This window comes from Thamnophis sirtalis, unplaced genomic scaffold (assembly GCF_051295495.1).
Source record: "Thamnophis sirtalis isolate CommonGarterSnake01/CBP01778 unplaced genomic scaffold, rThaSir2_p1.2 scaffold_5, whole genome shotgun sequence".
NCBI classification, from domain to species: Eukaryota; Metazoa; Chordata; class Lepidosauria; order Squamata; family Natricidae; genus Thamnophis; species Thamnophis sirtalis.
In genome coordinates this window covers 139,944,326-139,969,143 of record NW_028261385.1, presented here as the reverse complement: position 1 = coordinate 139,969,143, position 24,818 = coordinate 139,944,326, and the positions used below count along the sequence as shown (strand labels likewise).

Here is a 24,818-nt window from a genome sequence, read left to right as displayed (position 1 = left end):
GTTTGAACAATTTTTGAAACTCACCACTGAGTAGGAGTAATAGTAGACTTGGGGAAATGTGTGAGAAGGAACTGAGAGTACCTTTGTGTACTTGTGTGTGGATTGCCTAAAGGCTCAGGGGGGCTGTTTTTGTCCTCTGGAGCTTTTCATTTCTGACACTGGATATAGATAAAAGAGCCTGTGACAAACAACCAGCACAAATTAGGAAATCATGTTTGATTTTACCTGCAACCTTCAGCAAATTTGCAAGTCCCAAAAGCTTGGCAGATTGCTTATAGTTCGTGGGCAGCCGAGAGAGACATTCCTTGATAAGGCTGAGTCGATCAGAACACAAGCGCACTGGAGAGAAAATACGTTTATCAAGAAATACAACAAAATTATATTTCAGACAGATACTTGTCAAGTGTTCATGAGCGCTATGAATGTAAATGTATATTTAAAGCGGGCCTATGCAAAGCATTCCAACTGGCGTTTTCATAAACCTTGTTGGTGCAAATGAAACATCTCTCTGTGAAGTGCTAAAGCGTCAACATCCTCCGGGAGATTCAGTGTGATTGCTTTGAAGGCACATACAACACTTTAGCCAGGACTATGAACAAGAAGCAGATCAGTTCTATACATATATGCATGTGGAGAAATGTGAGGAGCAGCTGAGCCTTCCAGAGGACACAGCTTTCTGGCTACTTCAAAAAGTGCCTCTTTCACACTGATGTGCATTGCAAAATACCCTTTTTTCAAATGCTGTGAGGAACCCAAATTCAAAGCACAATTGAACATTTCATGTGGCAAAAAAGTTTACTCTAGTAAACATCTTATAAATGGGCCTCTTCCATTTGGAGATGGAATCATGTTAACAGTTTGAAACTTTATTTCTTTTCCAAACATTGAAAATATGAAATCTGAAATAGCACAGCCCAATCCAGGAGGGTCATCTTAGTTTCCATTCTGTCAATCTGGAGTTAACTGTGACTTTCCACAATAAATAATTTTGGATTTTCATATTCTACGTTTACTTTATGAGCCTGCCGGCAGTACCTTTCTTTTGTATGGTGCCCTGTTTTAAAAGTGTAAGAATAAATACATAATAATATGCAATCTAAAATGTTTAAAAATGTTTTTGCAAACACTACAGCTGACTCTGTAATTAATGACCTTCTGCACCCATTAAACTAAACAGATTTTAAAGCAATAGTAACATTAGTCATTTCAAATAACAGAAGCATCAAAAACTCTTGAACAGTTATTTTTTTGTGTGCAAATAAAACAAAACAACAGTATCAAAAATGTATCATTAAGTAGGACTGATGATGTATGGCAATATCTGATCATATCAAGGCAAGTAAAATGTATGTCAGGAGAAAAGTGGAAGTACCGTCTTTTTCGGAGTAGAAGACACACCTTTTTACCTCAAAAAAGAGGCTGAAAATCTGGGTGCGTCTTATACATTGAATACAGCATTTTGTGCTTCCTGAACCCCCCCCCCTTCATCAAAATGGCCATGCATACCCTTATGGAGGTTTCCAGAGAGCTCCTGGGGGCTGGGGAGGGCAGAAATGAACAAAAAATGGGCTGTTTTTGCCCCCCCCCCCAGCACTCTATAAGCCTCCATAAGGCTATGCATGCAATTTTTTTGACAAAAAACGAGCCAGTTTTCGCAAAAAATAGGCTGTTTTTTGCACGTTTTTGCCCTCTACCCCCCCCCCCCCGGAGCACTCTGCAAGGCCCCCCCCCCAGGCTATTCATGCCTTTTATTTGAAAAAAAAACCAGGCCCATTTGCAGAGTGCAAAAACTTTTTTTCCTTTCTTTTCCTCAGTTAAAGAGCTTGATCAAGTGCTGTGCCAGCAGAAACAAAGTCTTAGGTGCTGTAGATTGTCAGCGAGTTCCTTCTCCAGCACATACCTACTGTATTTCTTTCTTTCTTTCTCTCTCTCTCTCTCTCTCCCCTCTACCTACCTACCTATCTACCTATCTACCTACTCTCCCTCCCTCCCTATCTATCTACTGTATTTCTCTCCCCCCTCTATCTACCTATGTACCTACCTAATCTCTCTCTCCCTACCTATCTACTGTATTTCTCTCTCTATTTCTCTCTCTCTATTCGTCTACCTACCAACCTACCTACTCTCTTTCTCTCTCTCCCTATCTACTGTATTTCTCTCCCTTTCTATTTCTCTCTCTCTATCCCTCTACCTACCAACCTACCTACTCTCTCTCCCTACCTATCTACTGTACTTCTATTTCTCTCTCTCTCTCTCTCTATCCCTTTATCTACCTACCTACCTACCTACCTACCTACCTACCTACCTACCTATTCTCTCTCGCTCCCTACCTACCTACTGTATTTCTCTCTCTTTCTTTCCCTCTCTATCCCTCTATCTACCTACCTACTTTTTTTAAAAAAAATTGCCTCTTCAAAACCTTGGTGCATCTTATACTCCGGTGCATCTTATACTCTGAAAAATACGGTAAGTTGAATTCAGCATGAATTGATTATTGAAAAACATAAACAAGAAGCAATAGTGGCAAGAATAATTTAGTAATGATAAATGTGGATTAAATTCAAAAGTAAATAAACAGCATGAAAGAGATATAGAGCTGCTTTGGTCATACAGAAAGAATGAAAGAATCATAAAACAAGTATGTGAAACAAGAATGAATAAGCCGAGATGATGAAGATGACACCAATGGTTACATGAAGCTGTTAACATCCTCCAAGATAGAGGATTGACAGGTTTAAAGAACCAAAGTTATGATACAGTTATAGATATGGTATGGCTGTGGTAGGGATAAGAATTTACAAGTAATGTATGGATATTTTAAACAAGATATATAGTGGTGGGTTGCAGGCGGTATGCCCCAGTACAGGCGTACGGGAGTCTGCCTGGAACACACGGGTACGGTGCTCTGGAGGGCCCACCCACCTGCCTGAGCTCCTTATCTGTCCTTTAAGCCTCTGGCGCTTCCGCGCATGGCACATATGGCACCTGGGCGACAGTCCGCCAAGCAGCTGGAGCATCACGGAGGTGCGCAGAAGCGTCACAGGAAAGTACGATGCATGTGCGTGCCGTGCGTGTGTACGCGCGCTGCGTGCATCCATGTGGTTAATGCCAGGGCCGGTCTAACCGTACCGGTTGGAACGTAATCCAAAACCCACCACTGAAGATATAGCAGTAATTTATATTTTTTATAAACTAGATTTGGTCAAATTACGGTAGTGAGTAACCTTCTTGTGAGCTATGCTAATTAATATGAGAAACACTTTGGATTTTTAAACAATGTGGGTTTTCAGATTCCAAAGTATCTTGCAAAAGCAGATGCAATTATAACATTAGGATTAAATGACAAATTGCAACATACAGTAAACTATGGTCAGACTGAAGATAAGCCATGGAGAACAGTGCATATTCTTTAGCTTTGTTTTGTTTTATTACGTTTTAATAATACAACCTAACTGTTTTAATGTAAAGGTTAGAGGGACATTGAGTAATATATCCTAAAAGGAAAATGTAAGGAAGGAAAGGAAAAAATAGGAATTGGTTGTAAATAAGGCATATGCCTCAGTCTTTCATTAAATTTAATGAGACTTCAAAAATATATCCTTTTCGCAAATAACTGAGCCAATCAGATCTATTTATACAAGAATATTGAAATGCAATGATTGTACTTACTGCTTACTATGAACCCTTAAGGCTATTCAAAAATTGCTAAAAAGAATCACATGAGAGATAGAAACAATAGAGCTAAACTGTACCTTGTAATGGTAAAATTTTCACACCAAATTCATCGAAGTAACTGAGAGAACGAATGAGATCTAGTTCTTCTTGAATAACAGATGGACAGTCTGTAATGAGCTGTAAGCAGGATCTTTAAAAAAAAGAGAAATTTTAAGACTAAATTTTTCTCCAAGTAAAATTAATTTAACAGAAAGTTGACTCATTTTTAAAAAAAATAATAATAATAACTAGAATATTGAAAAGAATATTGATAATCTTGAAGTTAATAAAGGAGAAGGGATGTAGGAGACAATGCAGTCTGATGCGCTACATTGTCTATGAACCTTTCTACAGCTTGTTAAACTGTTATCTCTTAGTTATAAGTTATCATATGCAATATAGCATGTGGGAATGGAGTGGCCTAGTAGTTAAGATGCTGGGCTTCGAAAGCATGCAGATGCAAGTACATAAATAGTGGGCCGATAACAGCGGTCCGAGTGACTTGGCAAACAGTCATGCTGGTCACATGATCATGGAAACATCTTTGGATACCGTTGGCTCCACGGCTAAGAAACAGAGATGAGCACCACCCCTTAGAGTCGGATATGACTGGACGGGGGAAACCTTTATCTTTTTATATAATATAGCTCAGTGGTGAGTTCTGGATCCCGTCGCAACTGGCATGCTGCGACGGAGCCGGACGTCCACCTCGGGCACGCGTGCTGCGCTTGCCACCATCCTGCAACGCCCCAGCTGCTCGGCGACGTCGTGCAGGCGCCACACACTGTGCGCACACGCACAATTGACCCGTTTCCCTCAAAAAGAGGTAAGGAACACGGGTGGGTGGGCCCACTGAAACACCATTCTGGTACGGTGGCTGCTGCTCCCAGCTGCCACCAGTACACCCATACCGGACCGGACCGCCCGGAACCCACCACTGACTAATAATGCCCTTGTTACTGAACAAAACCTTAAAAAGAGGCTACTATGCAATGTGTAACAATGTGCAAAATGCAGCTCCCTTCACTTCATCAAAGTAGCTGTATCGTGTTCTGCTGATTCTGTATTGCATTTTTCCTTTAGAAACGGGGGTGGGGGAATCTATTTACCATAGACCGCAATGTATCATTTGCCCAGCTAAATGGATATCCTCTAGCAGGCTTGAACATAGAAGACTTTCAATTCATCAGAGCAACTACATCATTTTTCTGCTCCCACAATCTCTACCTATGTAAACTGCTTACTTTGTTGTATCATTTTCTGCACATTGAAAAACTCAACCATATTTCAAATTATTTGTACAATCCTTTTATTATGGCAACACTAGTTTTTTTCGGAAGCATGATTCATTTACTCAAGGGCCATAGTTTAGAATTTTTAAGAGTATATGTTGAAAAGGGAAGCATTCCCTTAAATCCAGATGAAATTGAAACATTGTAATAATAATATCAAAAAAGCAAGTAGGTTCCTGATAGTAAAATTAATGAATGTAAATCTTATTTTGCAAAATGTGCTCTAGTGGCAGAAAAGCTAATGCTTTTATTGTACCTGTAATTATGTGCTCTTTTTCACTGTTTATTTTTTAAAGGATACAAACATATTTTATTATGTTTTGAACTTAATTAATATAAGCTATTATTCCAGAGGAAAATCCATTTAAATAATAGCACTAGATTAGGAATTGCAAGCCTGGGATATAAAGCGGATATTTAACGTGGATGATAAAATGGTAAAAGTAATTGAGGCAAAATTTATTTTCTACGCAGAAAATGGAAGTATTTTACAATCTTCGTATTCATTGTGGAGTTGACCAATAAATATTGTGCAGCAAAATGCTGAAAAATAATTTGGATTGTATTCTGACACAAAGAAGAAAGTGATTTTTTTATAACACTTAAAAATCATACCATCCTAAACAAATACAAAAGGATAGAGATATAAAATATTTAGCAAGAAGAAAAACTGCAGAAACAAAGAGAGGGGAACAAGTATTAACAATAGGAATAAACATAAATATATATTTCTAGGTTTCTTTGAAGCATTTCAAAATGCACTAAAAGTTAAAATGAGATAGGTCCTAATGCAGTGGTGACTAACCATTTTTGGATCGCGTGCCAAAAGTGGGGGGAGTGCAGGGGGGGTGTTGCACGCAGGCATGCCCACACCCATAATGCTATGCACTCAATCCCCCCCATGTGCATGCGCATGCGACCAGCACCCTCCCCCCACTTTTGGCACACTTTTTTCACCCAGCCCAGTCTCCAGAAGCTTTCTAGGAGCATGGGGAGGGTGAAAACAGCCTCCCCCACCAGAGGCTTCAGGAGGCTTCCCTGAAGGCTTTGGGGGGGGATGGCACTACGGGCAAACCGGAAGTCACCGTTCTCGAATTTCCGGGTTGCACATTGGGTGATTTTTCGTCCTCCGGAGGGTTCAGAGAAGCCTCCGGAGGGCGAAAAACAGCTGAAAAAGAAGGGCAAAGTCAGCTGGTCAGCGTGTGCATGCACGCTGGAGTTGACAGGGCAACACCTGGCGCGCCCTGTAGCATGCGTGCCATAGGTTCGCCATCAAGGCCCTAATGCATGCATGCTTTTGTAGTAGTCTTAGTGCTTGTAGCTCAAGAAATACAGAGAAGAAAGGATTCAAATTTTAATGACTGGTAACAAGGAAATTATAATTTTTAAATTATTTTTAAGAAGTGGTTATACTGTTTTAGGTTCCCTCTTTTAAGCATCCAGAAAGGCACATTCTTATATTGAGATATTATAGTCTTTTTTCACGATGGTCTATTATTATGAAATACTACCAAATATAAAGCTATCATACTATGCGACTAAGAGAGAGCCGAGGTGGCGCAGTGGTTAGAGTGCAGCACTGCAGGCTACTTCGGCTGACTGCAGTTCTGCAGTTCGGCTGTTCAAATCTCATCGGCTCAGGGTTGACTCAGCCTTCCATCCTTCCGAGGTGGGTAAAATGAGGACCCGGATTGTTGTTGGGGGCGATATGCTGACTCTGTAAACCGCTTAGAGAGGGCTGAAAGCCCTATGAAGCGCTATATAAGTCTAACTGCTATTGCTATTGCTAATAAATGAAAATTATTGTGTATGGCTCAATTAATCTGGCAACCCTGCCCCCAAATAATAAAATCACTAGATTTCTGTATTTTTCCAGTGTTCTGGGATCTCTTCAAATCATATAAACCTTTCACCTTTCAGCTCAGTCAATACATTCTAGTCCTAGGGTGTCAAACTCACGTCATCATGGTAGTGTAATGTGACATATCGGGACTTTTTCTCTTTTCGCTAAAATCGGGTGGGTGTGGCCAGTGCCTGACACATCCAGTCTGCATCCGGGAGTTTTCTAGTCTCTTTAGCTCAATACTAGGAAATGTGTCCAGAAACCTCTGTAATGTCATTGAGACTTTGGAACAAATTTCCATTCCTAATTGGGAGAAGTGTTAGAAAACAACAAAGATCAGCCTCAACCCTTAGCAACAGCTGAAAAAAGACCATCCTGTTAGACAAGGACCACACTGTTTTCTCCTCCGGGTGCCGTCGACCGGACAATGCCGGTTGGCGGCTGCCCGAGGGAGGGCCTTCTCTGTAGCTGCACCGGCCTTGTGGAACGAGCTTCCTGCTGAGATCCGGACCCTCACCACCCTCCCGGCCTTCCGTAAAGCGACTAAGACCTGGCTGTTCCCGCAGGCCTGGGGCTGTTGAGTATTCCAGCCCCATTTGATGAAATGGATGTTGTGTTGATTTTAACTTTGTAATTTTAAATGTTTTAAATGTTTTTATTTGTTGTTTTTATTTGCTGTGAGCCGCCCAGTCCCTAGGGAGTGGGCGGCATACAAATACCATTTAAGTTTGAAAGTTAGATATCCTCTCCTATCTTCTAAAGAGGGAAATCACCTAAGAGCTGCTGGGTTAGCATTTAAAAAAAATTGGTTAAAAATTATGGCATTTTTATGTCATCACTCTCTGGTTTAATTTTGTTCCTGGCACCTGTTAATAACATTGTTATAATGGCAAGTAGTCCTAGAAATACAAAGAAAACATGAAGTGCGTAGAACTAATAAGAGTATGAAAGATTTTTTTACAAAGAAATACCATAATAGCAATATAGCAGTGGACTTATATACCGCTTCATAGGCCTTTCAGGCCTCTCTAAGCGGTTTACAGAGAGTCAGCATATTGCCCCCAACAATCTGGGTCCTCATTTTACCCACCTCGGAAGGATGGAAGGCTGAGTCAACCCTGAGCCGGTGAGATTTGAACCGCTGACCTGCTGATCTAGCAGTAGCCTGCAGTGCTGCATTTAACCACTGCGCCACCTTGGCTCTTAACTTTGGCTCTTGGCTCTTAACCATAACTTTGAATGAGGAGATGGGAGAATTAGAATGATCACCTGGCCAAATCCATGCAAGTATCAGTCAGACTGGTTGAAGAATTGAAATATTCTCTGCTAGCAGCCAAAACTAATTCAATGCTTTTCTCATAGCTGATTCTGTATTGTATTTTTCCTTTAGAAACAGGCGGATCTATTGACCAAACATTGCAATGCATCATTTGCCCAGCTAAATGGATATTCTCCAGCAGGCTTGAACATAGAAGACTTTCAGTAAAAATCTACAAAATAAAACACAGTCAAAATCACAGAATGTTTTTATGCTCGCTAAACTCTTAAATGTATTTAAATAGACAGCATAGAACAGCTTTCAGATACATGTACATCAATATAATTATGTTTTAAGAAATCTTTTAAAAACAAAACTCAATCTAATTTTTTATATTGTGCATTATTTATTTAAAAGATTTATATGACTGCCCATTTTATATTAATAACCCTGGCAGGATCAGAGCAGCAACAGAGAAAAATAACAAAATATAAGAAGATTAAAACCAAGGCGCCATAACACTCCTACCCCAAATATACATATACAGAACTTAATTCCCATTATAGAATCCCCACCACCACCACCCAGTGCTTGAGGAAGAGACAGCATGATTATTGTCAGAACTCCAAGGCAGACCCCAAACTTGGAATCCAAGGACACACAAAATAATACTATCTTTATTATTATACCACCTTTATTATAGGATTATAGTAACAGAATTTTGCAACTAAGAATGTGCCCCTCCTGTCCTTTATCTTTCTTTTCATATATAAATATATAACAGAAAGAAAATATAAAATTAAATCTATCCATCCATTCATCTAACATCCATCCATCCATCCATCCATCCATCCATCCATCCGTTGTTACAACAGCATACAGTTCAATTCTATATAGAATTATTTAGTGCAAATATTAATATTACATTAATAAAACAATCTCATTTTAAAACATATTTTCTTTTCATATATAAATATATAACAGAAAGAAAATATAAAATTAAATCTATCCATCCATCCATCTAATATCTCTATCATCTATCATCCATCCATCCATCCATCCATCCATCCATCCATCTATTGTTACAACAGCATACAGTTCAATTCTATATAGAATTATTTAGTGCAAATATTAATATTACATTAAAAAAACAATCTCATTTTAAAACATATTTTCTTTTCATATATAAATATATAACAGAAAGAAAATATAAAATTAAATCTATCCATCCATCCAATATCTCTATCTATCATCTATCATCTATCATCCATCCATCCATCCATCCATCCATCCATCCATCCATCCATCCATCCATCTATCTATTGTTACAACAGCATACAGTTCAATTCTATATAGAATTATTTAGTGCAAATATTAATATTACATTAAAAAAACAATCTCATTTTAAAACATATTTTGTATAAAGGTGTCCCCTATTTTATTATATTTCTCCAAACAAAATCTACACCCAAAGTATTTTATTTGACTATTATCTTGATTGTGACTCTTCCTATTTCTCAAAGTTCTATCTACCATTATAGGAACTGTCCAATATATTTGGAGATTATATCCTACCCACCCACCCCTCTCTCTTTACTAAACCTTTTCATAAGGAATCCATATGTAGTATAAATTTAACTTTGGTCAACAAGGAAATTTGTTTTTGCATTTTGGATAAGCCTAGAAGCAACTTTCAAAAGAAAAAAAAAGCCACATAGTTTTTTTTTTAATGAACTATGATAACAAAAATGCACTTTGTAAGTATTTCAGCATGGCATCCCTATAAAATGGGCATTGATAGTTACCTGATATGCTCATTCCCACTGCAGGTGGAGACAGCAGTCAGATAGGGTTAATTCCATCCAGTGACCAATAGGGCTGAGTCTACAGTTTATAAAACCATCCTCCGTGCAGCCCCTCCCCAGCTTTCGACGAAGGTAGACTATAGATTGATGTGTAATTGATATGATGATGGAAAGGAAAAAAGAGAAGGAAGAGAGACCTACCCTAGTCCTATCAAAGGGTGGGCCCTGACCAGAATAGGGTGGGGCTGACTGCTATCTCCACCTGCAGTGAGAATGAGCGCATCAGGTAAGTACCAACGCCCATTCTCCACGATTGGTGGAGACAGCAGTCAGACAGGGACATACCCAAGCTTGGCCCGTGTTAAGGGAGGGATCCGGTCCCCGTGGAGGAGGAGTCCAATGAATTGACTTGTTGTAAAACCCTCCTTCCAAAGGCAGCTTCTGCAGAAGCAAAAAGGTCTATTTTATAATGGCGAATAAAGGGGACTGGAGATGCCCATGTGGCTGCCCTACAAATTTCCTCCATGGAGGCCTGAGTAGCCCAGGCTCAAGATGTGGTCGCACTCTGGGTGGAGTGAGCCGTTATGCCTTGTGGAGGACGCAGATCATTTGCCCTGTATCCCTTAGAAATGAAGGCTCTAAGCCAGCGCCTCACAGTTGAAGAAGAGACCTTTGAACCAAGGGAAGCTGGTTGAACCAAGGGAAGCAGGTTTAAAAAAACCCACAAATGTGAGTTGTTCGGGGCCCAGATCTTCATTCTCAGAGAGGTTTGAATCCCTGGGCGCCTGCTCTTCTTCATCCCCCAATGTGGAAGGCCGAGACACAGAACGTTTGAAAGGAGCCTTCCCAGAGGAATACTTCTTTTTACTTTTAGATTTGGAACCCTTAGAATTAGACTTGGAGTTGTGTCTAGAAGATTCCTTGTGATGAAGCCCCGCAGCTATACCCTATTCAATGGCTGAAGCTATAATGGCAGCAACATCTGGGGTAACAGCTGGAGACGGCTGAAACCCCAGAAACCCCCGGGGAGGAAGAAGCCTGATCTGCCTCAAGAGAGGGGCCTGCACCCTCTAATGATTCATCCCCACTATGAGGGGAATCAAAAAACCCTGTACCATCTCCTAATTGAGAAGGAGAATCTGGAGCAGAAAGAGAAACCTCCAAATCTGAAGAAAGATCAATGGGGGAGATTAGATTAGATTTATTACATTTATATGCCGCCCTTTCCCCCGAAGGGGACTCAGGGCGGCTCACAATTCAGTCAGGGAAGGGGGTACAGACAGGGGGATGGAGGGCTACCAGGAGAGACCAGGATCCCCTGGAATGGATGAGGGCCCTCTCTGCCACCTTGTGTGTGCTTGCTAGAAAGAAGTCTTGTGAGCTGAAGACTTAAAATGTCTCTTTCCCCCTTTCTTTGCTATCTTAGAAGCCTTTGCAGGGATCTCCTCAGTTGATCCAGTGGCTATCAGCCTTTTCCTGGAAGGCTTGGCTGATGAAGGGCCAGCTACCGGGCTATCTGGAGGAGAGGCCTACTTCCCCATCTCCTGCGTTGGAAGCCTTAGTAAGGTGAAAGTAGAACACCAACCTTCAAGGTTAGTGCTGGTCAAAGGGCCCCCTTACCAACCATTGCTTCTAAAATGGCACCTGCTGTTCTTCGCGCCAAAATAAACTGCCTGTCAGATCCCTAAATTGATACTACCATTCAATTGGGAGGAGGGGGGGGGGCTTGGAGTCAATTTATTGACAGTGCCTATGACAACTGAGATTTTACAACGGGGTTCCTGGCGTGGAAATTCCTGAGATCCCGTCACCTCTTGGAGGGATGTTTATGATGGCCACGTGGAACATTTTACTTTAATGTCTAACAGAAGATAGCCATGGGAATGTATGTTTATTCTGCTTTCAGGGCAGTTGATAAAGGAAACATCTTCACAATTGTGTATTGGTTAGAATTTGCATTTTAACAAATGGGAGGGGCCTCTACTGCTTTAATTCTACTTGCATTGCCTAAGGCAGAGGTAGTCAACCTTTTGATACCTACTGCCCACTTTTGTATCTCTTGTTAGTAGTAAAATTTTCTAACCGTCCACCGGTTCCACAGTAATGGTGATTTATAAAGTAGGGAAGTCAATTAAATAAAAAAAAAAGGAAAGTGCTTCAGTATCAGACAAAACCCCTATTGATTTGATTTACTGCATTTCTATGCCGCCCTATTCCCAGAGGGACTCTGCCCACCATGGAAGTTGGAACGCCCACAAGTGGGCGGTAGGGACCAGGTTGACTACCACTGGCTTAAGGGGATTCAGATGTTGTTTTGACTTTAAAGTTTTCCATCCTTCTTAATTAAAGGTTCCTTTTGAAATACTCTGTTTCAAGAGTCTTCAATTTCTTAAGTTAGGAGAGGAGCCCTTACACTGCCTCACTTTTTTTCTCTTGCCTCAAAATGGCGTCCGCTGCTGTCCCTGCAACGAAACTACGACCGATCCTCCTGAGGGCTTCGCAACGACTGTGCTGCAGTTTAGACAGAGGCAGCAGGGTTTCCACCCTTGGGTTTGTCACCGGGGCACTCACAAGACGCTTGAAAGCGATTCGAAATGTCGGAGCCGCTCCGCTGCTTAAATGGAGCCTCTGACGATTGCTGTGAAGAAAAAAAAGAAGCCTCCAATGCTTTGAAAAGGCTTCTAAAGCCGCGCGGGTGGCTCCGCGGCATGGGGCAAAGCCCCTCGTTAATTCTGAGCATTCCCCTCTGCCTGTAAGATCTTAAGGATGGCAGACGGCAAAAGATTAATTTTGGCAATGTCCAATTAGTACTAAATAGCAAAAAAGACAGAGAGAAGTTCAACTACACGTCCAGTCCAAAACTGACTGAGTCTAAAGCTGGGGAGGGGCTGCACGGAGGATGGTTTTATGAACTTTAGACTCAGTCCTATTGGTCACTGGACGGAGTTAACCCTATTTGTCTCTACCAATCGTGGAGAATGTCTAGGCTTTATCTTGGAATAAGAGACACAAATGTAGCATTGTTTTTCTTGATACATTTAGATGTATGTATGTAGATGTATGTGTGTGCATGCTCACAAAATCTAATTTTTGATTGAAATTCCAGATTTTATTTCACTGTTGTAATTTTTTATACAAGTTTAACCTTTTTCAAGAGCCATAGAGATTAACAATATCACTCAATATAGCCTATAATCTAAAGAAGACTGTATATAATATGAAAATGTAGATGTTGTTAATTTCTTAAATATAAGTTATACAAAAGTTAATGCAAGTACTGTACAATATAATAAACAAGAAAGCGTGCTGGCAAACTATTTAAAAACCCTGCATTCTGCTTTAATTCAGTTCATTATAATTTCCTCTTGAATATACAACACAATTTTCTGTACAAACTGTATTTTGCATTTCACTTTAAATGCAAACAGGAAAGCATCTATCAAGGTTTTATATACACTCTGAGTGGCATTATTAAAAATGAACCTTCTGCTCAGTAAACCATTTAACATACATAACACTGATGCAAAAAGCTATTTATCTTCCTTTTGTTTAGTAGAAATTTCATTTCAGGCTTTCTGTAAGTTAAGAAATTGCAAGTTTTCATCTCTTTGCTAATTCCACAATGGTTTATAAGAGTGCAGCCTTGATATAAAAATGCAGAGCTTTATAAAAAACAAGCATTTCTTAAAGTCAGAACTGGTTATCCCATACTAAAGTGTTCCTTAAACAACATTTTCCCAAATAGACTAAGGTAGCCAAAGAATTTTTAAAAAATAATTAAAAAGATAGACAGCTTCAAAGTTTTACCAGAATGTGGAGAAGTTGATTGAAAAACTGAGGGATGGGAAGCAGAAGACTCCGTGAAATAATATATTCCCAATTGTCTACTGTTGACCTCATCCCATTCCTAAGAGGTCTTTAAGGGGCATGCATAAGCACACCAACGTGCCTACCGTCCCTGTCCTAATATTCTCTTGTATTCATATTCATTTCACGTATTCATAATCATGTCTAAACCTATATCTGAAAGCTTTTTAACATAGAGCATAATCTCTTTCTCACAGACAAAACCGATTTTTTTCCCCCACAGTAGTAAAAATGATAAGAAAAAGTACATAATTCTACTTAAGACAGAAAGTTTAGCTTTTATAATTCCCAATATCAAAACCAAACCCCAGAAAACAAGGAAGCATATCTATCTATCTATCTATCTATCTATCTATCTATCTATCTATCTATCTATCTATCTATCTATCTATCTATCATCTATCTATCTATCTATCAATCTATCTCTCTGTCTATCTATCATCTATCTATCTATCTATCTATCTATCTATCTATCTATCTATCATCTATCTATCTATCTTTATCTATATATCTATATATCTATATCTATATCTATTTCTCTATCTATCTATCTATCTATCTATCTATCTATCTATCTATCTATCTATCTATCTATCTATCTATCTACCTACCTACCTACCTACCTACCTACCTACCTACCTACCTACCTACCTACCTACCTATCTATCAATCTCTATCTATATATCTATATATATCTATATATATCTATATATCTATATATCTATAAATCTATAAATCTATAAATCTATAAATCTATAAATCTATAAATCTATAAATCTATAAATCTATCTATATATCTATATATCTATATATCTATATATCTATATCTATATCTATATCTATATCTATATCTATATCTATATCTATATCTATATATTTCTATTTCTCTGTCTGTCTGTCTGTCTGTCTGTCTGTCTGTCTGTCTGTCTGTCTGTGTGTGTTTCAGCATAACTCTAGAACGCCTTGAGCAATTTCAACCAAACTTGACTTATTCTCTGGAAACAAATGCTATGGGGGTAGGACACCCCTAACGCCTCTCGGAGTGTGTGTTCTGTTAAGATACAGCCTCTTGGTTTCTACCATACTGCCGTAAAATGGCTTCTACTGTACAGTGCAGTGGAGTTGCCATGATAACGGCTTCACAGTACATAATCCAACATTAGAAATTACATTTGGTCCGGGATTATTTTTGAGGACAGATGTATGGATTAGGATGAATAAATACCCGGGCAATGCTGGGTTATCAGCTGGTTCTTTATAAATTCACCAGGATATCACATGTTGTAGCCTTACAAGTGCCAACAAATATTTCCCCAATTGTCACAATATAGATAATTCTCAATTTACAAACACTGATTTAGTGACCATAAAAATAAGTGACTTATGACTACTTCTCACACACTTGCCAGATTCTTTCAAGCAAAGTCAATGGGGGAAGCCAGATTCATTAAAGGGGAATGTGGCTTACATAACAATTGCACTAATTGGCTTAACAACTGTGGCCAAAAGATTGAAAAATGGCACCTGAGCCACTTAACAGGTTCCTTGCTTAGCAACAGAAATGTTGAGCTCAATGGTACAAATCAAGGACTACCTGTAATCCCCAATTTAAGGTATTTTAATTTTAATTAGGAAACTGAAATATTGCAAAGAATTGTACCAGCCTCTTGTATAACTTTCAATTCCTCAAAGGCCCATAAGCCAGTAATTTTTTTTTAGGAAATAAGAACACTGTAAACAGTTGTTTTGTAAAGCTGTTCTCCTCCTTTGACAATAGAATGAAAATATAGAAGAGGGGAAGGGTAAAGGGGAGGAAGGGAGAAGGAGAGAAGGGAAAGGAGAGGAGGAAGGAAGGAAGGAGAGAAGAAAGAGAAGAAAGGGGGGTAGGAAGGAGGGAAGGAGGGAAGCAAGGAGGGAAGGAAGGAGAGAAGGAGAGAAGGAGAGAAGAAAGGAGGGAAGGAAGGAGGGAAGGAAGAAGAGAAGGAGAGAAGGAGGGAAGGAAGGAGGGAATGTAGGAGAGAAGGAAGCAATAGCAATAGCAATAGCAGTTAGACTTATATACCGCTTCATAGGGATTTCAGCCCTCTCTAAGCGGTTTACAGAGTCAGCATATTGCCCCCAACAACAATCCGGGTTCTCAGGGGGAAGGGGGGAAGGAAGGAGGAAAGGAAGGGGGAAAGGAAGGAGAGAAGGAGAAAAGAAAGGAGGGAAGGAAGGAAGGAGGGAAGGAAGGAGGGAAGGAGAGAAGGAGGGAAGGGGAAGGAGGGAGGGAAGGAAGGGGAGTAGGAGAGAAGAAACGAGGGAAGGAAAGAGGGAGGGAGGGAAGAAGAAGTAGGACCGTTGTAAGATAAGATGGATCTATGAGATGTTAAAAAAGCAATCTTCAAGTATATTGTTAACAGTAGGGAAAAACTGTTATAAATACATATTATTAATAACAGTTATGAGATCATATAATTGTGAATGTATATATGAAATTGATAAAATAAAAATAAAAATTTTAAAAAAAGAATGAAAATATTTTAAGAAAGCTAACTAAAATAAATGGCAGGTACGAATCTCACTACAGTAGCTTCCTGGAAAATGAATGTTCTGTACTCTTTCCAACCATGGCAGCAAACAGGCAACATACTGTAGTAGCTAATCCAAGTGCAATTACTGATGTAAAATAGTTAAGAGACTCCCATTACAGCTCCTCAACTTTATTTAGTCCAAATAGGCTAAAATGCGACTTCTATATCTCAGATACAATACTAGATTACAGGTAACTGGGCATATGAGCGGTCTCTACTGGGAAGCATTTGTAATAATGCAGAATTATAAGAGGTTTTGTGTTATTTATTTATTTAGGTTTTATTGGAATGCAGGCATAAGCTTCCAATATTGCTACAGGACACTGATAGCCCAGTCTACCAGTAGCAACAAACTTCAAAGTTGGCATTTGAAATGTGCTTTTCAGGTCTAAAGCCATCGTCTATTCCCTATTTTTTGGGGGGATTTTAAAGCAGTCAGAAAAAGCATTTTAATGCCTTGGAGAATCTTTGCTAAAGCTGTTTTTATCCTCTTAACTGGCTTTGGATAAACTAAAATATTGGCTTTTCTTAGAAGTCTGAGAAACATATTTTTTTATCAAGAAGAGTAAAGCATATTATCCCAAATAAGGACAGCATCCTTTTATCTATTTAGCATCATCTACTAAAAAATTATTCCTCTTCAATTTGCTTCAAGAGAAAGAATGTCTTGTATGTGTTTACAGAGAAAGAGCCAGTAGGTTTATCTATGTTTATTTTAATATCCTTAAAATGTAGGTTCCACTCTTTACAACCATTATAACCATAGCCTCTTATCTGGTTACAGTTTTCTGAAAATAAACTAAATAATATTCAGTTAGGAATTTCATTCCTAGGAGATTCCAGTAGCAAATTGACTCAAACCTCTGCTTAAAAGGAGGCCAATCATGAAAGATGTTCCTTTTAAAATCCAAATTACTTATATCATAAGTTCTAGCTTTACAATTTTTTCCTTATTGCTAAAATTGTTAAGAAAACTTAATACCGGTATGATTTAAATGGATAAAATAAATACTGAGACAACTCTAGGCTAAGATTCTCCTTCCATTGTTCGGATTTAGAAGCATGTAACACAGTAAGAACAAAGAAGTATAAAGTTGTAAAGTATCTTTTACTGCATACGAAAAAAAAGACAGAAAAAAATTACCTCATAGCATGTATCCGTTCCTAAACAAGTATAAACATTTTTCTGCATAGCCAGCATATCTTGCAATAATCCCATCCAGTGCTTTTCATTAACAGAAGGCTGCCTTTTAAAAGATATAAAAATGCCACTATTTATAAAGCACATTATAATTAAATTGCAAAACTAAGGGGGGGACTATGACATTACGATACAATCTCTTGTCTCTTTAGTACAGGGGTAGTCAACCTTTTTATACCTACCGCCCACTTTTGTATCTCTTGTTAGTAGTAAAATTTTCTAACCGCCCACCGGTTCCACAGTAATGGTGATTTATAAAGTAGGGAAGTCAATTACTTTAAAAAATTAAATTAAGAGCCGAGGTGGCGCAGTGGTTAAATGCAGCACTGCAGGCTACTTCAGCTGACTGCAGTTCTGCAGTTCGGCTGTTCAAATCTCACCGGCTCAGGGTTGACTCAGCCTTCCATCCTTCCGAGGTGGGTAAAATGAGGATTGTTGTTGCGGGCGATATGCTGACTCTGTAAACCACTTAGAGAGGGCTGAAAGCCCTATGAAGCGGTATATAAGTCTAACTGCTATTGCTAAAAAAAGGAAAGTGCTTCAATATCAGACAAAACCCTTACCGCCCACCATGAAAGCTGGAACGCCCACAAGTGGGCGGTAGGGACCAGGTTGACTACCACTGCTTTTGTATGTGTATTGCAAGGAGGAGGAGAATGATAGTATAACCAGCAAGTCTAACAAAATCTGTTAGAGTGAGGTTTATTACCAATTTTCTTAATACACTAATATTAATAATTAAACATTTCTTATTCCAAATGCTGAAAAATATTTGTTTCAAACTTAACAAGTGGAAACAATAAACTTATACAGATTCACTATTCACTAAGAACGGTTGCCTTACGTTACACTGTACTCACTTTTTGGCTGTGTGCCGAGTCAATCTTATCATCAGTTTCCGTGCTTCTTCTGGACTGTTCTTTGTGTCTTTTACAAAGGATATAGGTTTCTGGAGTCCGTGCTTTTCCAAAAGTTCCGATACGCTGCAATAATTGTCAAAAATATCATCAACTGAACCACAAAGATCTTCCCAATCGTATCAGTAAGAGGCCCAAACAAAAGAGGAAAACTTTCTCTTAAAAGAAAAAAATACATTCAATGTTTTGTTTATTTGTATGGTTGTGACACATAAGAACACATAAGAACACCCTCCCTTCTTTCTTGGCAGAAATTAAATGGAATAGGTAGAAAATTGACCTGTGCTACAAAACAACATATACCACCTTACCTTCTCTGAACGTATTTGCGGAGATTTATTAAAGGCTGTTGCATTGTAAATCATTGGGATTCCCTAAGCACGAATGGCATCAGAACAGCATAATGTAAGTTACCCTCTAGATGCCACAATTCACACACATTTTTATTTTGCCATCTCTCAATTTGGAAAGGATAGGGGATGAATTCTCATGATAAATTGATTAACTAATCATCTACCTTTTTTAGTTAACCAGCTAAGGCAATCTGGAGAATAGTTTTTCAAGTTGATAATAACCTCTCTGCTAAGGCTGGCCAATCAAGAATAACTTAGATTGAATATATATATATGGAAGTCAATGGTTTGTACAAATGTGTTCTTGGTATTATGGAAGAAGCACAACATACATTAGATCTGGCATTCTGATATGAAGAAGGGAGGGTTCTGTACAATTCCCTTGTCTTGAACAGAATACTTTCTGTGCAGATTAAAACTGTCAACCACTGTAACTTTTAGATAGAATAATAAATAGCAATAGTAATAGCAATAGCAGTTAGACTTATATACTGCTTCATAGGGCTTTCAGCCCTCTCTAAGCGGTTTACAGAGTCAGCATATCGCCCCCACAGTCTGGGTCCTCATTTCACCCACCTCGGAAGGATGGAAGGCTGAGTCAACCTTGAGCCAGTGAGATTAGAACCGCTGAACTGCAGATAACAGTCAGCTGAAGTGGCCTGCAGTGCTGCACTCTAACCACTGCGCCACCTCGGCTCTTCAAAATGGCTGACATGGTCTGTCGTAGGCTCCTAATGAATCTAAAACTTGGAAATGTTTTTGTTCTGATCAACACCGAGAAATTACTCAATTGTACACATTCTTCCTCCCAAGCACTTTGTTTTCTCTCATGTAGCCACATCACATTTGTCTACGTAACAATACTATATTTTCATTTATTTATAGAAAAAACATGGCTCAAAGAGTAATTTCAGTGACGATTACAGTAATATTTGCCCTATGGACCATTTTAATCCTCAATATCTGGAATTCAGAATGATCCAATAAAACACTGAGCTAAGAAAGTTAAAGCAGCAAGAGATATAGGATAATAAAGGAACTTCTTACCTAAGAATTTGTTCCAGTTCATCAACTTTATTGTGAAGATTATGGGCAATGTCAGTTTCAAGGCTGGAAAAGATATAGGAAATTTGAATATATCGCAATAAAAAAAACTCACAATGAAGAAATAGAACTAAAAACCCAGAACCAGCATCATTCAGATTGTCTGGGACTAAAATAATCATAGTTAATTTATTTATTAAATTCACTGCTGATGGAATTCTTTTTCCCCCATGGCACTGGAAGTACTTCTTTCCAACATCAAATTGCACGACCTATATAACAGTCCCCAGAGACAAATTCTCTGAATGTTTGAATTGTTGCCTTAAACAGAGTTAGGCCATCAATCCATTTAAGAGTGGCTGTCAACAAATCTACTTAGAATTGAATGTGGGATCTTTCTCATCCTTGCTGGTGAATAAACTAAGATTTTGATCTAAAAAGTACTTACTTTGCCATTGAAATAAAGTTTCTGTACAGCCTTCTCTCAAAAGGGGGATTGCACATGTAGCATTACTATTCCACTACTCCAGTGGGTTGCAGGCAGTATGGAGCCCGGAGCACCGGATACCGTTCCGGTACAGTGCTCCAGAGGGCCCACCCTCCCGCCCGAGCTCCTTACCAGTCTTTTAAGTCTTCTGCGCTTCCACGCACAGCGTGTACAGTGCCTGTGGGATGCTCTGCTGAGCAGCTGGAGCGTCGCGGAGGCGCTAAGACGCATGTGCTTGCTGTGTGTGTGTGTGTGCATGCATGCTGCGCGCATCCATGTGGACGCCACTGGGTCCATTCCAACCGGTACGGTTGGAACAGGATCCGGAACCCACCACTGCACTACACCCTGGAACCCCTGGATATTCCAGGCAATATGCATTTAAACCGAGTTTAGCAAATCCAACCTGAATTTTAAATATTTTATTTCTCAATCTTTCTACAAAGCAAGTTCTCATCTGGTCTTTTACAGATAGAATTAAAACAAGCAATTTGTCACCTGCTAATCTAAAGCTTTATAGACAAAGAGGTGGCATTAAAATAAAGCATTGTCAGATGATTATTAAAAAATAACTGTCACATCATGCTTTAGGAAATGAAATTTACATAAATTGAATTGAATTGGTAATTTTATTATTTGTATGCCGCCCTTCTCCGGGAAGGACTCAAGGACTCAGGGCGGCGAACAATTCAAAAGGGGAAAAGGGGAATATAAAACAAAATACAGATAATTAAAATAAGCAAGAGTCACGCAACCATACAAGTCGAGAGGGGAGGGAACTCATCAATAAATAACTGTAGATATCTCATAGGTATTAATGGCAGAGAAAGTATTTTAAAAAAATTCATCCCACAATATTCAAAATTTGAATGATGACAATACTCACCCCAGACCTCTTTCGGGGAGACATTCTAAGATGTCATAGCACAGTGAGAGCTGGTCATCACGTGTGCAGCTGTAGATACATTCTAAAGCAATCGTCATCAACAAAAGTTGATCTGAAATTATTTTTTGCTGACCCTAAGAGAAAAAGAAAAGCAATGTCCATTGCTATGTCCCAGAATGTTTGTCAGTTTGCTGTTAATGGCTCTAGTTATCTCTGCACTCTTAATAATCTGCACAATACTCTGCGCAGTGCCATTACAGTTGTGTAGTCAACTTAGTAAGATCTTTATTAAGAAAAGTTCTAGATTTCAATTTAGGATTTTAGAAAATCATACTTCCTATAATGGAAGCTCAATAATCAACACAAGAATCAGGAGAGTATATTAAATTTATTTCGTTTTGAAAGCCTTCTAAATTGTGTTTTCATCAGGCAATTTATAAAAAGAAAGTATTTCTAATTATAAAGCTTTTAACTTAACTGTGTTTCTTAACTGCACAACTTATGTGTTACTTTCTTACTTAAATAGTATTAACATGTACTATAGTTTTAGTTTCCCTCCACTACTGCTATTCTATAACTTTATATTGCCCGCAAACTATCTATCTATCATCTATCTATCTATCTATCTATCTATCTATCTATCTATCTATCTATCTATCTATCTATCTATCTATCTATCTATCTATCTATCATCTATCTATCTATCATCTATCTATCTATCTATCTATCTATCTATCATCTATCTATCTATCATCTATCTATCTATCTATCTATCTATCTATCTATCTATCTATCTATCATCTCTCTCTCTCTCTCTCTCTCTCTCTCTCTCTCTCTCTATATATATATATATATATATATATATATATATATATATATATATATATGTGTGTGTGTGTGTGTGTGTGTGTGTGTGTGTGTGTGTTTTATTTGTGCTGATAAATAATATCAGCACAAATAAAAAACACAAATATAACAAAGGCAACAGTAAAAAATATTGGGTTTCTGTCGTGATGGACTCTTGTGACGAGCCGATTGACAGATGATGGAAGCAGTTAGCTTCCTCCCATAATTGGGGCTTACCAGGGGTTGTGACTCAAATGAATGAATGAATGAATGAATGAATGAATGAATGAATGAATGAATGAATGAATGAATGAATGAATGAATGAATATATATAGTGTCACTAAATATATATTTAGTGTCACAACCCCTGGTAAGCCCCAATTATGGGAAGAAGCTAAGCTAGCACAAATAAAACACACACACACACACACACACACACACACACACACACACACATATATATATATATAGTTTGCGGGCAATATACAGTTATAGAATAGCAGTAGTGGAGGGAAACTAAAACTATAGTACATGTTAATACTATATATATATCATAACAAGAAGCCACTCAAAACGGAGAATTATAAAACATTGTATCAAGAAGAAAGTTTCTATAAAGATCCCATTAATCTCTTTTATTTTTCCAGTCTCTGTATTTCACAATTCGGCAATTTCACTCAGAACAAGTGCCTGATGTAAAATAATTAAGACTGACAATGTAATCTATTGAGAACTAAGTCCCACCAAGTTCAATTGGATTTTCTACCAGGTTAGCGGATGGAAGGTTGCAACCCTGACACTCTCATTGGATTCCCTTGTGCTCATTAAGATCAATCACAAGGCTATTTAAAATTAAGGCTGCACAAATTGTCTGAAATGGCACTCCACTTACAAGAGAAGCTGATACTGATGGAAGTTTATTATAGGTGCTTGAGACCTCTTGAAATCTTCTCGGCAAGCGTCCACATGCTCAGAAGACTTTTTTCTGTTGCTCAGAAAATCTTATTTTAGGGAGACTTTTACTGATAAAATCTGCTTCATCTAAAGAAGTGGCAATGCCTGATTCCGAATCTCAGGAGTTTTTTCTTTCTTTCTTTTTTTTAATTATCAGACATTAGCCATTTAACAAATATTTGGCTACCTTTTTCTCATATTGGTTCATTAAATAGTTTCCTTTATCCCTAAACAATAAAATTGAACTTACTGATGGTTTTGAATGTTCAAGTATTTTCAAAGGGAATGTTAGGTCTTCCTTTGCCAATGTTACCAAGTACTCTCTGAGTAGCTCGTTAGCAATGCCTGGTGACTCATTTTCACACCGGTGCAGGAAAGGGACCATCCACTGGTAAGCATTTTTGACATAGCTGTCTTCTGATGACTGGAAAATGAAATATCGTTTCATTAATCAGAGATAAAACATAGAGGCAGGACTATATCAAATCAAGGTAAACGTAGGACATAAATGTAGCTCAACGTGTTTCCTTTTCCTGATCTTTAAGCCTTCTTTTCTAATGACACTGTAAAAGATTTTAGAGGGCCACTGATGTTAAATTCTGTCATGTCCCCACATAAATTTTACCTTTGGAACGAGCTCCCCGTGGAGATTCGGACCCTCGCCACCCTTCAGGCCTTCCGGACAGCCGTTAAGGCAAGTCTGGGGTTGAATTCCCCCCTCTACTCGAATTTGCTGTGCTTGCTGTGCTTTTTTAAATTGTTGTATCACTGTCCTGTTTGTCTTACTTTCTGTATTTGTTTTTCCCCTTCCCTTTGTTTTTGTTCAGCCGCCCTGAGTCCCTTCGGGGAATAGGGCGGCTTACAAATCGAATAAATACCAATACCAATACCTGACTTTCACCTTACCTCCCATCCACAGTAAAGGGGGGAAATTATCTGTTTATATAAAAGGTGTATCCTGGATGGTATTTTTATTGATGCTGACCACCAGGAGGCATTTTTGGCAGAGGTTCCCAACCTTTTTTGGCTCCATGGACTGATAACGGCAGCAGTGGTAGTAGTGGTGGGGAGGGAGGATATGTTTTATGTACATAACCTAATTCCATACTTAAGCAAATGAAGCTTTGTGCGCTCGCCCGCTGCTTGTGTGCCCCAGTTCCCAACGGACTGTGGACCAGTTCCGGTCCATGCACCGGGATTTGGGGACCCCTGCATTATGGGACTGGTTTCATAACTCATCTAAAGTGCAATAGTCCTTACCAAATCTTGGTAGAGGATTTTAATCCCACAGGAAGGAATTGGCTACAGATGTTGTGGCTCCCCGGTGGCCAGAAGAGCCGGCAGCAGAGTTAGACAGTGAGGAGGTTGGGGAGGAACATGGGCCAGTCCTGGGGACTGAGGAAAGCTCAGATGAGGATTCTGCGTAGGAGGTAGAGAGGGAACTAGACAACAGTGAGGCAGAGGAGCAGCTGGAACCTGTTCTCAGTGTACACATGTGCAGCGCTGCCAGAAGACAAGAACAACTAAGAAATCAGGGTCAACTTGGGAATAGAGCCACACCTTGGAGGTGATTGGCCCCTCCCATAGGAAACAAAAGAGGAACGAATGGGGAGGGGACTTTTGCAGGAAACAAGAGTGGAAAGTTTTGTTTGTGATTATAAGAGACTCTGTGCCAAGTGTTGCCTTGCCCTGCGTTTGGAAACTAGTTACCTGGCAGCTTTCCGAACGAGATAAGGTTCGTGTTGATAAATATTCCTCTGAAAGACTGTTTGCTAAG

General features: G+C 39.0%; 1 protein-coding gene across 2 annotated transcripts in view; it reads right to left on the bottom strand.

The window, feature by feature from the left end:
• Positions 1-24,818, bottom strand: part of NBAS (NBAS subunit of NRZ tethering complex) — a 191,288-nt gene that overhangs the window by 86,861 nt on the left and 79,609 nt on the right. For both annotated transcript variants that reach the window (XM_087716997.1, XM_087716998.1), the window contains exons 25-32: positions 23,292-23,465; positions 21,241-21,374; positions 19,871-19,933; positions 18,414-18,536; positions 17,497-17,599; positions 8,119-8,339; positions 3,753-3,865; positions 226-339 (exon numbers count right to left, since the gene is read on the bottom strand). In XM_087716997.1, coding sequence (XP_087573123.1) covers positions 226-339; positions 3,753-3,865; positions 8,119-8,339; positions 17,497-17,599; positions 18,414-18,536; positions 19,871-19,933; positions 21,241-21,374; positions 23,292-23,465 — 1,045 coding nt within the window. The remainder of the gene's footprint in view (positions 1-225; positions 340-3,752; positions 3,866-8,118; positions 8,340-17,496; positions 17,600-18,413; positions 18,537-19,870; positions 19,934-21,240; positions 21,375-23,291; positions 23,466-24,818) is intronic.